Below are 18,246 nucleotides of genomic sequence, written 5' to 3'. Positions count from 1 at the left end.
TATAGCGTTTCTTCTGATATCGTTGACCTTTAAGCTTCTGAATTGAATTCTTACAACAACAACCTGTTATCTAACCGTAATGCGATTTGTGCCAAATCGCTTTTATAGTGTTTATGTTTTCTGGAAATTGGAAGTGGATTATTGGGTTTATTATATTTTAGTATTGCAAGAAGGTAATAACAGTATAGCAATCCAAGAAGGTTAATTCTGTCTCTAATTGATGATTTAGGATTTTTGATGTTCGGTGATTATTGATGGATAAAGAACACAAAAGGTAAGGTAAAAACTGGCGATGTGAGTTTCTATGAGCTGCTGGAATAGCTCCCCCTCTTCCATCAACGAATCGGCTGCCCCCTAGACAAGATGCTACCTATGCCCATAAGGTAACTATGTTTTGCAATCAATCTTTACTATACATTATGAACACATTGACAATAGGTAGAAGCATAATATGAAAAAAAGTGTGTAGCTCTTAAGCTTGCTGCACTTGTAACAATGCACCAAAGACATTGATTTCCTTGGGGGTGCACTAAGCCCAGCTTACAATTTCACAAAAAAAATTGATTCCACCTTCATAAGAATTTTATTTTACCATGTTTGAAATTGTTCTACAAAGTTATATTTTTCTGTATAAGAAGTAGATTTGGAGGCCTCATTAAGGGTTCTGTTGGAACCCTTCCTCCTGACAAAAAAAACCTTTATGCTAGGCTTCAATAATATAGATATCATTATTTTACCGTTGAATTCCTATCTAAAATTGCTCCCCTCCCTTAGTTGCTATACTTCTTTTTGTTTAATATGATATTTGTATATGATTTAAGGTCAATTTTATCTTTTTTTCAATTCGGTTTTGTTTAGGTAGAGACGAAAACGAATCCTAGCAACAAGTGCGAAAGAACTGACAAAATCTTTACTATAACACTACCGGTTTTTATTTATTTGTTTTTTTTAAGGTTAATTTTACCTTTAAAATTTTATTTCCCATAAATTAAACCTTTCTTTCAACTATAATGAAATAATTAATGATAATAAACCCCAGACGCATGACAAAAGCTCACAAAAGATCATGACAAAAGATATACGTGATTATGGAGAAATTTCAAAAATCTTCTAGGGACCCCTAAAAAGCTTGCATTTCTAACTAACGTGTGTTGAACTGATAGCCCCCGTTTTCTCTGATGACAAAAAAATAATTAGAACTCTACTGGAAAAAAGAAAGCATTTTAAATGTTCCCACCTTTCAAGTTTAATAAATGAAAAAGTTATTCAGACCTTAAGGAATAAATATTAATTTATGCACATTAAACTCTTTATCCACATTCATTTGTTTTATTTTTTCAGTAAAGTTAAAAATTTGTCTCGAGCTCTGGACTGTTTTTAACATCCCAATAGCTTGTCAAGTCGAAGTTTATTTACTCATAATTGAGTTTTCAGAACTATGTCTTTTAACAGCTCCAATATCAATTGTTTTTAACTGTAGCACACCGAAATTTGGGCAATTAAAGCACCTTAGGAAATGACAATCGCGGCAACCCTGAACACAGCTGATCTCTTTGGCAAACCACCAAGTAGCCTAAAGGATTATGCTTCTTGACTTGAATTAGTTGAGTTTTAGACATTGGCAAAAATAGCAATAAATATATGTAGAGTCTGTGAATAGCAATTGATTTGTAAGAAATTCATTTGGTATTTTCGTAGATATTTTTGTTTGAAAGCTTAGTAAGACCATGTAGTATTTTAGATTATATTCAGGGTAAAATTCGACTTTAGCTACTGTTGGCGGTAAATATTTACCAAATCATATTATTGAGTTACGAATAAAGTGAATATACCACTCGATGCCTTTTTTTAATACTTTTTACAAATATAATAATCATTTTTGTCGTAAATGAAATTTAACCCCACCCCTATTTATACAATTCAGGGTATATATTTGTACATTAGGGGGGTGGGGGTAAATATTATTTCTGATGTAAATGAGAGGTAAGTTTAAACTCTCCCCCACCCTCCTAATGTGCAAATATATACCCTGAATTGGTATATGTAGGGGTGGGGGTTAAAATTACATTTCCGACAAAAATGATTATTATATTTGTAAAAAGCATAAAAAAGGGGCAAAATTCTACTTTAGCTACTTTTGGCGGTAAATATTTACCAAATCATATTATTGAGTTACGAATAAAGTGAATATACCACTCGATGCCTTTTTTAGGCTTTTTACAAATATAATAATCATTTTTGTCGGAAATGAATTTAACCCCCACCCCTATTTATACAATTCAGGGTATCCACTAGTGAAATTACAACCCCCCTTTTCATCGACATAGGGTGGCAAGAATGAAAATTTAAATACCTATCATTGTGCGTAGGTTTTCTGTAAATCGAGAAAAGTAAATGGAGATCCCTTTTAGTTAATAAAATATCCAGAAAAGGTCATGGATTATTATCTTCAAATTCAACTGTAAATTTAATATTAGTATCAAAACTATTTAAATGCTTACAAAAAAGGTCTAAGGAGTACAACTCATGTTTCCAAACGCAGACCACATCATCCATGAACCTACTCCAGAAGCAAGGGGAGATTCTAAAACTTTTTATAGCAGAGGTTTCAATTGCATCTATGAATAGATTTGCCAATAAAGGAGAGAGAGAATCCCCCATAGGTAAACCAAAAATTTGTCTATAAAAATCCCCTCGAAAACCAAAATAAAAAGAAAATTCATTTACCAGCATAATTAGTTTCATAATGACATCAATATCCAAACTGGCTAACGTCACATCCTGTATTAAATCAAGTGTTTTTCTTGATTTACAATTTACTTTAAAAATTTGGAATCAGGATATTTTAAAAAGTAAATTAGAAAAACACTTTGATTTAATACAGGATGTGACGTTAGCCAGTTTGGATATTGATGTCATTATGAAACTAATTATGCTGGTAAATGAATTTTCTTTTATTTTGGTTTTCGAGGGGAGTTTTATAGACAAATTTTTGGTTTACCTATGGGGGCGTCTCTTTCTCCTTTATGGGCAAATCTATTCATAGATGCCATTGAAACCTCCGCTATAAATAGTTTTAGAATCTCCCCTTGTTTCTGGGGTAGGTTCATGGATGATTTGGTCTGCGTTTGGAAACATGAGTTGGACTCCTTAGACCGTTTTTGTAAGTATTTAAATAGTTTTGATAATAATATTAAATTTACAGTTGAATTTGAGGATAATAATAAATTACCTTTTCTGGATATTTTATTAATTAAAAGGGATCTCCATTTACTTTTCTCGATTTACAGAAAACCGACGCACAATGATAGGTATTTAAATTTTCATTCTTGCCACCCTATGTCGGTGAAAAGGGGGGGTTGTAATTTCACTAGTGGATAGGTCCTTTAAAATATGTTCCCAGGAATTTCTGGATTCAGAATTGTTATACTTGAGGGATATTTTATTTTGTAATAGTTATCCTATTAAGTTCATTGATAAAATAATTGAAAATAGACGGGCCAAACATAGTAGTAGGGTTATTGAGGTTTCTCAGTCTTTAGATTTAGTTGTATCAAAAAGCTTCATGTCAGTACCATATGTACCTGGTTTGGGGGAGAAACTTTCACGGGTTTTACGTAAATTTGGTATTGATACATGTTTCCAATCGCTGAGGCCAATGAGTAGTTTTTTTTAGTTCTGGTAAGGATTTAACTCGGGGAAATTTAGTAAGTGGGGTGTATAAAATTCCGTGTTCTTGTGGGAAGTTCTATATTGGTAGGACTCACCAACAATTTGTTGAAAGGTTTATTGAACACCGTAATTCAATAGAAAAAACCCTACAATTAAGCAAGCCTCCAGAAACTTTCGTTTCAGCTTTAGCAGAGCATATTTGGCTTCCACCAGACCATTTTGTAAAATTTGATGAAGCCTTGGCTATTTCTAATGATAAGGGGTACACCCAATGGGCCAGGGACGCCATAGAAATTAAAAAACATATGTTTGCTAACCTTTCCATAAATAGTGACACGGGTAATTTAAATATTGACCCAATTTATGATAACCTTCTAAAGAGTGAATCAATTGTCAATAAGGGAGTAAAGATTTTAAATAATCACCAGGGGACTATTTTACCTGTTAGACCAAAACGATTTGCTTCAGTAATAGCTAACAAAAGGATTATTTCGCAACTGAATAATTAAAGTAATTTACAGTTTTTTTATTTTTCCTCAGTTACTCTGGTGTCCTCACTGAAGTAACTCTATTTTAGCATCTTTTCCCTCCGTGGATTAGTTTGCGCCGTTTTTACATTTTTGTTGTTTTGTTTTTTTTGGTGGTGGTTTTATTGGTTTTTAGTTTTATCTTGTTTTTTTTTTTTTTTTGTGTCTTTCGTGCTGAATACGCCTGGTTTGTATAAAGGCGAAATATCCACGTTGTTTTGTTTCTGTTGTTTTCCTTTTCTCTCCACTGGCCACAGTCTCGTTTTTTTTTTTTTTTTTTGAGATTTTTCTCTTTGTTGGTTTTTTGTCATGGCTGGCCGGTTCGGCTTAAGATCTTTCATACAACAATGTCTTTAAATCTTCACTTTAGATTTCTTCATCTTCGATGTATAGGCAACTATCGTGAACCACTAATGCTGGTAAATCATTTGGATTCACTGTATATTGATCTTGATTGACTGCAAAGTCAGTGTCACATTTTCTACAGTACAAAGTGACTTCACTCTTGTCATATCTCTTTGTATAGTCAATTACACTATTTGAATTCATATTATGAAATTCAAGTGTTTCAAGATGTCTATTTGAAGCAATATCAAATACAATGTTTTCAAATGGTGAATCACATTCGGTAACTGCCAAATAAAAATCACTTGGTTTATAGTCATAGTAGGTGGTGTCATCACAACGATTACGTAGAAACCAGATTGTCTTATTACCCCAACAGTTGAATCGTAGACCAGATTCCTCTTCCCAGAATAATTTAAATCCGCGACGAGACGAATCTCGTAGAAATAAACTGAAATCACGTTTGGGATTCTTTCCAATCATAGCGGGGTAAGTATTCTCCCACTGATCACATTTATCATTGTAACAATTGGAGCACAGGTGCCCTCTAGGATGTGAGTCACTCCCCTCCTCAAGACATGAAGTACATCCTTTAGTTTGTACTGCATAGCCTCTATATAATTTACAAGGATTACATAATTTACACTTTTCACTATAGCCATCAATAATTGTACAATTCTCACATTGATTCCAACTGCCAAGAGTGTACATGCAAAATGGACATATATAGAACTTTTTTCGGTTTCCGATGTCAACTCACTCACAGCTAAAACGAAACTGATCCTCTTCGCTCAATAAATTCAACGAGAGGTAAATGGAGGAGAGAGGAGTAACTCTGTAACGTTACCTCTTTCGAATGAGTGGTCATCTACATTGAATCCATTGGCAATATTTTCAAAAGTTCATCCATAATATGATTCTGTTTTGTTCCAATTAAGATATCAATAAATTGACTATAATCATTTGAATTACATTTTAAAAGTTTCATACAATAGTCCAATGGGGGAGAATCACTCCTCATTATATTGTCAAGTGTCCCCTGACAGGAGACTATCCTGCGTTTAAGAGATAACTCGAGAAAATCATCATCCAAAATCAAATGTTTTTCCATAAACACTAGATTTGATCTAATTCTCTCTTTCTCAAATTTATTCATTTTTCAATCCTTTTACTCTAACTGCTGACTCTAGACTAACTCTGAGTCGTTAAGATAAACGTGATCCTGTTTCCCGTTATCGGATCAATAAAATTCACAATCGATGACGCAATCAAATTCTCGGAAATCCACTTCCCCTTCGATTATGTACTCAATTTCTCGGAAATTCACTTCCTCCTCGAGTCCTAGATCAATAACATTGTTCCCGTTAGAATTCAATGCGCATGTGCAACCTTCGCCCCGGAGTTATTACACATAGAAACATCAAATAAATCGACCTTGGAAAAAGAGGTCATTGACCCCATTAGCCACGTATTCTCCCTAATGACTCTATGCCCATATATGGTGTGGGCGTCGGAATTTTTAAAAAAGTGTCCGGATCGGGATTCGAAGGGGTATTGTGGGCGTCGGACCTCCTGACCCCTCTCTACTAGCGTAAACTTCAATGAGTGGCGTATAATACACAAGTACAAAAATTCATTCCCCTTACGGGAAATAAAAAAAAACAGCTCAAGTAAAATTCACAAATCTGGAAAGTCTTAATTTCCACGGGGGAGGGGGGAGGGGTACTGGTACTTGTATTATATAGAACACAATTGAGAATTTTGATTGCAAATGATACGAACATGAGACAAGGAACTGGTCAAGCAACTTTATTATACCAGACAGTTTGCTTTGGCTTGGTCGGAAAATAAATTGTAGCTATATTTTATTTAGGTTTTAAGTTGGTATTTTGGTTAGATTGGAATAAATTTGTTTAGGTTACATATTTAATATAGGCTATGCTTTACCCCTCCCCCTAATTTGCAAATATAAAACCCAAATTTGTTTCTAAACTGTTATATTTTCATTATAATTTAGTTTTATTTCATTAGCATTAACCAAACTGCACTTCTCGAGTGTGTTTTATATAATATACAAGTACTGGGGTATTTGCTGCGGGAGGAGGGGGGTATTTTCCGCGGTAGGGTATTTTCCGGGGGGAGGGGGGAGGTAAACGTCTAGAACCGTTTTAAGTGACATCTTTTTCTGGCAGTAGTAAAGTCTATCTCGTACACTAACATAATTCTTACTTTCTCATAATCAGAATTTTTATAATCTTTAGATTTTCAGATTCGTCCACCGCCACTCTCCAGAATGCCTGCCTGTAGCCCGAGGCTACGCGCAAACGTTTGATGTTTTTTGTTTTTTGTTTTTTTATTTAAGTGGGCATTATGGGTAACATTGGATAGTCAAGGCTCGGTAAAGGTCTAGATCCTCTAGAATAGCAGCTCTTCTGAAGGAGACATGTTAGAACAAAAATTAACACTGCTTCCAAAGAAAAAGAAAAAAATATTATTTAGATAAATTTAGGCAAACTGTTTAATTTCGTGTTGTTTTACTTACTGTTGTTTTTATCCATAATCATTCTTTGACAAAAAGTACACCATTCCATAGCGTTAATCCATAGCGTAATTCGCTATAGCGTTGCCTATAGTAAAGGCCATACGGCTCCAATGTTTTATTATTTATTATTTATTATTTTTTTTTCCCAGAGGCACTTTTTCCCAGAGGAAGGGGTCGTCGTAGAGACTTCAAAGAGGGCTCATTTGATTTGAAATCGAGAGTTCTAATGCCCTTTTTAAGGATAAAAAGTGATTGGAAGGCAACTAACACCCCTTCCACGCCCACTAGTTTCCCAAACACATACAATCAAAATTTTGAGATAGCCATTTTGTTCAGCATAGTTGATTTCCAGATAGAAATTGCGTTTTCGAGCAGGAGACTCTCCCACATCCCTCAGGGCTAGGTTTGTAATTTCTCCCCGGGGGCATATTAGGTATTTATAGAAAGATTTGTCGTAGAAACTGCAAAAAGGACTCATTCGATTAGATATTGAAAGGACTATTACCCTTTTTACTAGTAGAAAGTGATTGAAGTGAATCTAACCCCCCTCTCACGCCCACCTTTTCCCCAAACACATCCAATCAAAATTTTTAGATAGTCATTTTGTTCAACGTAGTTGAAAGTTCTGGAAATTATATGTTTGAACCGAGCACTCCCCCTACAGTCTTCAGGGCAAGGGTTATAAGTTATGACCTGGGTGCATATATGGTTCTTATGGAAGGAATACTCGTATAAACTTCAAAGAGGGCTCATTTGGTTGAAAATTGAAATTTCTAGTTCACTTTTTAAGCTTCAAAAGATATTGAAGGGTAATCAGCTTCCTCCAACCCCCCCCCCCCCCAAACCCTTTTTTCCCAAATGCATTCAATAAAAAGTTTAAGATAGTTATTTTGTTAAAAATAGTTCAAAGATTACATAACAAAAATTCCGGTGTCGACACAAACCCCAGGGCCCGGGGCAGGCGTTGTAAGTTATGCCCTGAGGGTGTATATAGGTCTTATAAAAGGGATGCTCGTATTAACTTCAGAGAAGAATCATTTGATTGGAAATTAAAAGCTGTAGTTCACTTTTTAAGAGTCAAAAGAGATTGGAGGGCACCTAGCTTCCCCTCCACGCTCTTTTTTCCTCAAACCCACCCGATAAGAATTTGAGATATCCTTTTTTAAAAATAGTTCAATGACCATATAACGAAAACTCCGGGGTCGACAGAGCCCCCCAGGGCCCGAGGGCAGGTTTTGTAAGCTATGTCCTTGGGGAATATATGATTTCTGTTGAATGATAAAGAGTCACAAGAGATTGGAGGATAACTAGCCCCCCCCCACTTCCATTTTCTCCCAAATGCATCCAATAAAAATTTTGAGATAGCCATTAAGTTAAAAATTGCTCCAAAGTCAGATAACAAAAACTCAGGTGTCGTCACAACCCCCCAGGGCCCAGGAGAAAATGTTCTAAGTTATGCCCTAAGGGCATGTGTGGTTCTTATGAAAGGGATGCTCGTATAGTAATAAAACAGTCTGTTTTTTATTACATCACTGAAGATATCGGCTACTATAATTATAAACCCACAGATTTTTATTTGGCTGTTACAGAAAGTGATTCTTCATTTGAGAACTTTGCGTATGACATTTGTTCAAATAAGCAAATTGGAAAACAGAAATTTTATAATATGAATCAGAATAGTATTGTTGACTTTACAAAATATTTATTAAAAATGAAGTTACAATATATTGTAGAAAATGTGACCCCGACTTTGCATGCCAAGATGAGTACAAGTTAAATCCTGACAAACTGATGCAACTTATTGTTTCTGTTGTTTACCTATAAGTAGAAGAAGAAATATAAAGGAAACAGTGTTTCGTACATACAAATTTTATTAATCAACAAATTTACATACATTTTTAAAGCATTTGACTCTTAGGGCACCACAATTTATGTTATATAGGTAGGAAAGAGTTATTTTCAACTAGAAAGTCATTCAATCAAGGGCTGTCGCCATAAATGTAGAGGAATTCACTGTAAGTATGTTCGCGACATCAGAAAACAAAATATAAAAGTGCGTGAAAACCACAGCTTTTGGTTGATCAATCTTGTACTCGCTTCCGATTTTGAATAAAAGATATCTCACTTTCCTCAAGAAAATTTTTAATGTGCTGCCTGTAGAAAGTATACGGTAGGCCAAGAGGATCGAAAAATTCAATAATCTTTCTTGTTTGAAAGATGCATAGCCAATGCCCCGTATTTACAGTTGATGGACTGCTATTAACATTGGTAATGGTATTGTTAACGTGTTGAATATGCTCGAGGAGATTCGAAGGTATGATATAGGATTTGTATATGGACATGTAAGGATCCAAGTTTAATACATTGATTATTTGATTCGGGCTCATGGTACCAAGTCTAATAGAACACTGCCACCAGGGGTAGTTTCCCAATAGGTTTCAAATTGATTTAGCGAGATTAGCGCAATGCTCTCCGTCAACGCTTCAGCAAAGATACACTCTAAATGTACAGAACCCGGTCGGACTATGGTCATATCTTGAGTAAGGGATAAATCCAATACAATGATACCATGTTTTTGCAAACATTTCTTTAGCTATACTATCTTCAAATAATTGTGAATCTTGATCTAGGGATTGCATTGTCAATTCATATAAGGTCCTGTAGAATTTATCACAAGACAAGTTGTAGATTGGAATTCCACTTACTTTACATAGAAGCGAGGTTCTAAAATTTTCAATTGCCAAGGGAACAGAACTCATAACTCGTTGTTTCTGTAGATGAAGTATTGCCGAGGTGACAGACACTGTTACATAGGTTGCCGTGGCAAGTAAATTTGATATAATAAAATTGGACAGTGTGAGTTGTAGCTTTATATTAGTCTTAACATTGGGAGAAAGCCTTCTAGGTAGATTAAATATTTTGTGATTTAGTTTACCAACTAAGTGTAAATCTGCCGTTGTCACATCTCTAAGTATATTGGTAGAGTCAGTATTCATTTTATATTTATATAAAATAGCCATACCTCTCAATAGCTTAGAGGACATTGAAGTCATCAACATGAATTGTATATAACTTGTCTAATTTGAAAGATCGTTGCTAGTGCTCACCAATGTTCCAGTTATGTTGACACTGACTTGTCTAAGTAAATTGTGTAGTATACGATTCTTCAGAAGATAACATTTTGGCTGCACTTGGTTTTTCATTGTTATATTTTTTAGCAATGACACGTAAATCTATAAATGTTGAAGTCAAATCTATAAAATAATCTTCACTGAAACAAATTTGAAAATGGGCGTTTTCAGAGAGTGGCTGTTGTGTGTAAAATTGTTCATAGTAACCATGTTTTAAACTGACATTTACATTTTCTGCACTGAAAAGATTTAGAACGAATCAACTGTGAGATGAGATTCTTAGTGGGGTAGATATGCCATTTCTAGAAAAAGAAATCCTATTTCAATCTAACAATTTTAACTTTCTTGTTTAATGCTTTATGCTTCCGCGCTGACTTGAGATTGATGGCTGATTAGGTGTTTCACACCCGTTTTAAACCTTTTCCGCTTTTTCGTGATTTCAATCGCTCGCCCAGGGATCGTGCACTGGACCTGAGATTTTGTGAAACACTTTCTTGAAATTTCTTCCCAGAGCACCAGTCATTTAGTGGACTGGACGCAAAATCCGTGCAAACCTCTGCAATATATCTTTTTTGCCAGGGGTAGCGCAGAACAAAAGATCTTAGCAAACCAACTGCCGAGACCATAATAGAAATTGACGAACGACCTTTGTAATAGTCCATTTCATGACCCAACTGTCGTGGCCCAAGAGCAGCAGCATAGCAATCAATAATACAAAATGAGTTCTATTACCCATCTCACTGAATGGGTCGAAAATGACATGTAATCACGGCCAAACCCTTTGTGATTGCTAGAGGATCACCTAGTTCACTCCTTAATGTTAACGGACAGAGCTCAAAATACGAAGTGTTGACTGGAATGTATTGAAGGTGCTTTGTATTGTAGTGATGAATGTGTTCACTAGAGTTTTTCGTTCAAGAACTCATAGGAGGGGATAATTTGAATTACCAACTCTTAATCTCTCGACAAAAGATGCGTAAAGAAATAAAAGACTCTTCGGGGAGAAGACGGGTGGATAGTCAGCGAAAATGACACGATCCATCCCACTAGTGCTTCCAGCACTTTTACCATTGATTATATTATGTTTAAAATCAAGATTATCTCTCAGATTATCATTGAGCATAAAATTTTCATTGTCAATAGGTGAACTAGTGTAGATATTGCCCTCTTCCATTTAATAGTTGAATTGAAACACTCCATTTTTACGAGCAATAATTCTTCTATTGAGCACGACACAAATCATTCATACTACCAAATTCCTTGTATGGTAACGTGATGGAGGGATATTCATATGAATTGATATTTTCAATCCGATGCTCGCTAACGCGTGGCCAATCATGTGGTCTAATTTTTATATCATACACACGATCCTTTTTTAGGATATTATATATATTTTTGAGAATTCAATCAACAAAAGCAGCTTCATACCTTCCCTCAAATTTAATGGCGGGGGAGAATTTTTTCCGAAAATCATATTTTTTATTCAAATCGTCATACAATAGGTCAGAAACATTGGGTATGAATGTCACACAAAAACATTAGATATTTTGAACGTATTCAGCGGCAATCCAGGGATCAAAGGCAGAGTTGTATCCTAGCCAGCGAACAAGCAACTATCTCTTACCCTTGCAAATACGAGTCTTTAATACCTTTTCCATATGATACATTCCACTATTTCCAACTTTTTGCAATTCATAATCATGAAAACCACCAAAAATCTCGTTATCTCTCATACCACGAAGAGGATACGCTACGTCCGCTACGTCCCAAGTCCTATGACACTTTAAAAAGCTCAGTGGACCAAAAAAATCCCCTTTTCAAAAATATTTCGTGTTCGATTTATCCGAACAGTGTCACCAACATTAAATTTTTTCTTCCCATCCTTTTCATTAGAATATTGTTCAAGAAAAATTTCAAGTGTATCATGATGTCTACGATGAACTTCAAGAGGACTAACATTGGACAAGGATCGATGAGGACGTTGATTATAAATCATCATGATTTTATCTAAATCTTGAATAAACGCAGCAGCATTTTTCAATGTTGAATATCTTGGAATTAAAAGTTTAATTGTTCATATCAATTGGGCAGCCAACGCCGCCTTTATCGGACTATGAGTATGATAGAGTACCGTATTATATTTCAATAAAAACTTTTACATGTAGGTTAACATACTCACTTCCCCAATCTGTTTGAATTTTTCTATATGGATCTTGTTCAAGAATACTTTCAAGGGCTTTAACAACTTCATTACCTCTCTTTGACTGCAATGGAACTGCATATGCATAGCGACTAAACACACTGATTACAAGTAAAATATACTTGTATGGTCTACTATGACTTCTTTGAATCGCATCGGGAGTCAAAAGGTATGCTTGTAATATATGCAAGGGGGAAAAGGCTTTAGTTTTTCGAGAGTCACAACTTCTGGTCCTATGATTTCGAAGTAGAGTATAACCGGGTCCTGTCTGTAAATACTCTTTTGCTAACTTCTTTTCAACTCTAGTGACTTGAGAAAGTGTAGTGAGAGAACTTAAACTTCCCACTTCACCTATATTTTCATAAACACCTTTCAAAACTTGATCCATTTTGAATGTAATCGTGGGTTGAAGCCCCCGCTAACCTTTTGCGTACTAAATGAGGTGGAAAAACGTGTTCGTTTAATACCCTTACCAGGCCCACTTGGCGTGGTATCTAATAATATATCTAGTGGTATTTCTCCAAATTCGCTTAAACCGTTTTAAACTTGTTTAATCCCAATATGACTTTTGGGAAAATTTACGACTTTAAAAATTTATATAAATGACTATAAAAGGATTCAAGTCTTTTACGTTTTTCAATCAAATCTGATAGAAAATCCATTAAATTGTAAGGTCTGCCCTGGATTACAAATTCATTTTCTTTTTTGTCAATTTGTTAATTTTGTTAAATATCAGAAACTACGCGTAACTCTTCGAGCGTGTTTTGATTAAGATCCAATAAAATGTATACATAAGGAATACATAACCATAATGTATACATAACCTTATGTATACATTTTATTGGATCCTAATCAAAAAAGACTCGAAGAGTTACGCGTAGTTTCTGATATTTTCGATAATGATATGACTGTATATCTACCCGTGAAGAGTAAAAAAAGGTCATCAGTAGCCATCATGACGCTGAAGAAGCTGCTTAAAAACAGACATTTATTTTCTGTCCTATCTAGTTCACTACCACGGCTTAGGAAAGCTATACTTAAACATAGTATTGACAATGAATTCATTTATCTGTTATCTGAACTTTGTTTAAATTTAACGGAAGTCAGTGTTCAATTGTCAGAATGTGTTAGACAACAGACAAAGCAACATCGATTGCTAGTACGTGCCCTAGCTTCCAAAATAAAAGGAAATTTCAAAAGAAAACAACTTGTGCAAGTAGGTTGTAGTTTCTTTTGATTGTTACTGCCGATTATCGCCGGACTTGTAAACACTATTCCCTAGAAATGGCTAAACCCTATAAATTGACACCAATTGAACTTGCTCTTCACCAAAAAAGCACTTCGAAGATAATCTTGATAAATTTAATAACAATGAAACAATTTCCGATGATGAAAAATTAATGTTACTTCAAAATACCATTTGACCTGTCAGAAAACATAAACCTTACCTTGAGAGACCGCTCAAAGTAAATGCTATTGGTCAACCTTCTGAAAGTACTAAATGTTATGAAACTTTGAAAAAGCCAATAAAAGAAGAAGTAGATTTATTAACAAGTGTTGTAGACTTGTTACCCCCATCGTATCGTGAGCAAAGTAAAACAATCTTGACTTATCTCGGTGAAAATTAACAAATTGACAAGAACAAAAATATGAATTTGTAATCCAGGGCAGACCTTACAATTTAATTGATTTGTTATCAGATTTGATTGCAAATAGTAAAAGGCTTGAATCCTTTTATAGTCATTTATATAAATTTTGAAAGTCGTTAAATTTTCCCAAAAGTCTTATTGGGATTAAACAAGTTTAAAACGGTTTAAGCGAATTTGGAGAAATACCACTAGATATATTATTAGATACCACGCCAAGTGGGCCTGGTAAGGGTATTAAACGAACACGTTTTTCCACCTCATTTAGTACGCAAAAGGTTAGCGGGGGCTTCACACCACGATTACGTTCAAAATGGATCAAGTTTTGAAAGGTGTTTATGAAAATATAGGTGGAGTGAGAAGTTTAAGTTCTCTCACTACGGTACACTTTCTCAAATCACTGGAGTTGAAAAGAAGTTAGCAAAAGAGTATTTACAGACGGGACCCGGTTATAATCTTCATCGGAATCATAGGGCCAGAGGTTGTTACTCTGGAAAAACTAAAGCCTTTTCCCCCTTGCATATATTACAAGCATACCTTTTGACTCCCGATGCGATTCAAAGAAGTCATAGTAGACCATACAAGTATATTTTACTTGTAATCAGTGTGTTTAGTCGCTATGCATATGCAGTTCCATTACAGTCAAAGAGAGGTAATGAAGTTGTTAAAGCCCTTGAAAGTATTCTTGAACAAGATTCCTATCGAAAAATTCAAACAGATTGGGGAAGTGAGTATGTTAACCTACATGTAAATTTTTTTATTGAAATATAATACGGTACTCATAGTCCGATAAAGGCGGCATTGGCTGCCCAATTGATATGAACAATTAAACTTTTAATTCCAAGATATTCAACATTGAAAAATGCTGCTGCGTTTATTCAAGATTTAGATAAAATCATGATGATTTATAATCAACGTCCTCATCGATCCTTGTCCAATGTTAGTCCTCTTGAAATTCATCGTAGACAATACACTTGAAATTTTTCATAAACAATATTCTAATGAAAAGGATGGGAAAAAAAAATTTAATGTTGGTGACACTGTTCGGATAAATCGAACACAAAATATTTTTGAAAAGGGGATTTTTTTGGTCCACTGAGCTTTTTAAAGTGTCATAGCACTTGGATACTAAAGACGTAGGGTATCGTCTTTGTGGTATGAAAGATGATGAGATTCATAGTGGTTCTTATGATTATGAATTGCAAAAAGTTGGAAATAGTGGAATGTATCATATGGAAAAGGTATTAAAGACTCGTATTTGCAAGGGTAAGAGATAGTTGCTTGTTCGCTGGCTAGGATACAACTCTGCCTTTGATCCCTGGATTGCCGCTGAATACGTTCAAAATATCTATTGTTTTTGTGTGACCCTCTGTATGACGATTTGAATAAAAAATGTGATTTTTGGAAAAAAATTCTCCCCCGCCATTAAATCTGAGGGAAGATATGAAGTTGCTTTTGTTGATTGAATTCTCAAAAATATATATAATATCCTACAAAAGGACCGTGTGTATGATATAAAAATTAGACCATATGATTGGCCACTCGTTAGCGAGCATCGGATTGAAAATGTGAATTCATATGAATATCCCTCCATCACGTTACCATACAAGGAATTTGGTAGTATGAATGATTTGTGTCGTGCTCAATAGAAGAATTATTGCTCGTAAAAATGGAGTGTTTCAATTCAACTATTAAATGGAAGAGGGCAAGATCTACACTAGTTCACCTATTGACAATGAAAATTTTATGCTCAATGATAATCTGAGAGATAATCTTGATTTTAAACATAATATAATCAATGGTAAAAGTGCTGGAAGCACTAGTGGGATGGATCGTGTCATTTTCGCTGACTATCCACCCGTCTTCTCCCCGAAGAGTCTTTTATTTCTTTACGCATCTTTTGTCGAGAGATTAAAAGTTGGTAATTCAAATTTTCCTCTCCTAAGAGTTCTTGAACGAAAAACTCTAGTGAACACATTCATCACTACAATACAAAGCACCTTCAATACATTCCAGTCAACACTTCGTATTTTGAGCTCTGTCCGTTAACATTAAGAAGTGAATTGGGGGACCCTCTAGCAATAACAAAAGGTTTGGCCATGATTACATGTCATTTTCGAACCATTCAGTGAGATGGGTAAAAGAACTCATTTTGTATTATTGATTGCTATGCTGCTGCTCGTGGACCACGACAGTTGGGTCATGGTATGGACTATTACAAAGGTCGTTCGTCAGTTTCCATTATGGTCTCGGCAGTTGGTTTGCTAAGCTCTTTTGTTCTGCGGTACCCCTGGCAAAAAAAATATTGCAGCGGTTTGCACGGATTTTGCGTCCTGTACACTAAATGACTGGTGCTCTGGGAAGGATTTTCACGAAAGTGTTTCACAAAATCTCAGGTCCAGCGCACGATCCCTGGGTGAGCGATTGAAATCACGACGAAGCATAAAAGGTTTAAAACGAGTGTGAAAGACCTCATCAGCCATCAATCTCAAGTCAGCGCGGAAGCATAAAGCATCAAACAAGAAAGTAGAAATTGTTAGATTGAAATAGGATTTCTTTTCCTAGGAATGGCATATCTACCCCACTAGGAATATCATCCCACAGTTGCTTCGTTCTAAATCTTTTCTATGAACTATTTTATCCGCAGCAGCCACTCTGAAAACGTCCATTTTCTAATTTTTTCCAGTTAAGATTATTTTATAGATTTAACTTCATCATTTATAGATTTACGTGTCAATGCTAAAAGATATAACAATGAAAAACCAAGTGCAGCCAAAAGGTTATCTTATGAAAATCGTATACTACACAATTTACTTAGACAAGTCAGTGTCAACATAACTGGAACATTGGTGAGCACTAGCAACGATCTTTCAAATTAGACAAGTTATATACAATTTATGTTGATGACTTCAATGTCCTAAGCTATTGAGAGGTATGGCTATTCGATATGAATATAAAATGAACACCGAAACTGCTAATATACTTAGAGATACGACAAGTAAAGATTTGAATTTAATTGGTAAACTAAATACCGAAATATTTAATATAAATTAAAGGCTGTCCCTCAACGTTAAGATTGATATGAAGCTAGAACTCACACCATCCAATTTTATTTTGCAAAATTTACTTGCGACGGCACCCTATGTAACAGTGTCTGTCACCTCGGCAATACTTCATCTACAGAAACAAAAAGTTATGAGTTATGTTCCCTTGGCAATTGAAAATTTTAGAACCTCGCTTCTATGTAAAGTAAGTGGAATTCCACTCTACAACTTGTCTTGTGATAAATCCTACAGGACCTTATACGAATTGACAATGCAATCCCTAGATCAAGATTCACAATTATTTAAAGATAGTATAGCTGAAGAAATGTTTGCAAAAACATGGTATCATTGTACTTGATTTATCTGGTACTCAAGATATGACCATTTTCCGACCGGGTTCTGTACGTTTAGGGTGTATCTTTGCTGAAGCGTTGACAGAAAGTATTGCGCTAATCTTGCTAAATCAATTTGAAACATATTGGGAAATTGCCCCTGATGGCAGTGCTCTATTAGACTTGGCACCATGAGCACGAATCAAATAATCAATGTATTCAATTTGGATCCTTACATGTCCAAATACAAATCCTATTGCATACCTTCGGATTTCCTTGAGCATATTCAACACGTGTAGCAATAGAAATTTGAATTTGTAGCAATAGAACTTTTCTTTGTAGCAATAAAAGCTTTCTGGCCGTCCTGATAGCGGTAATGAAGATTGATCGCGTCAAGTCTAAAATTATACCTTAAACTGTGAACTTCGATACTCCGATAGCGCCGCTTATAGCGCTAAAGATTGTGTCAACTAGGCTAGCGCCGCCCTCAATTAAATGGGAGAAAATTGATAATGTAGACATATAAATGTGGCCTCTTTTTTTTCTTGATCTATCTGGAGACCAGAGTCCCTGAGAGCATTTAATTTAGAGACATTTGAACGGATGACCTACCGACAGACTAGATCCAAACATATAAAATGGAATAAACACAGATAAAAAGGCAGTATATCTATTAAACTTACATATTTAGGGGTAAAGCAATAGGTCACTTCAAATGGCAATAAAGGTGACAACGATGAAAGAATATAATAATTTTGTCTGAATGGTCCTGAATCTACATTACGAATAATTTTAAAAAACACTTTT

The 18,246-nt window shown here is 35.1% G+C and overlaps 1 protein-coding gene across 4 annotated transcripts in view; it reads left to right on the top strand.

Moving 5' to 3' along the window:
* Positions 1-200: 200 nt before the first annotated feature.
* Positions 201-18,246, top strand: part of LOC148947850 (uncharacterized) — a 34,649-nt gene continuing 16,603 nt past the window's right edge. The window contains exon 1 of one of the 4 annotated variants that reach the window (XM_089095117.1): positions 201-274. Coding sequence is in view for 1 of the 4 variants with exons in the window: in XM_089095115.1 (XP_088951241.1) it covers positions 2,921-2,938 (18 nt within the window). In the remaining 3 variants the exon portion in view is untranslated. Of the gene's footprint in view, positions 384-1,623; positions 1,671-2,910; positions 2,939-18,246 lie in introns of those variants that run through there. The other 3 variants (XM_089095118.1, XM_089095116.1, XM_089095115.1) reach the window with 3 other exon arrangements.

The sequence above is a fragment of the Artemia sp. Qi Xiang Cuo genome, chromosome 10, assembly GCF_049724085.1.
Source record: "Artemia sp. Qi Xiang Cuo chromosome 10, ASM4972408v1, whole genome shotgun sequence".
NCBI classification, from domain to species: Eukaryota; Metazoa; Arthropoda; class Branchiopoda; order Anostraca; family Artemiidae; genus Artemia; species Artemia sp. Qi Xiang Cuo.
This window is presented reverse-complemented; position numbering and strand designations above follow the sequence as displayed.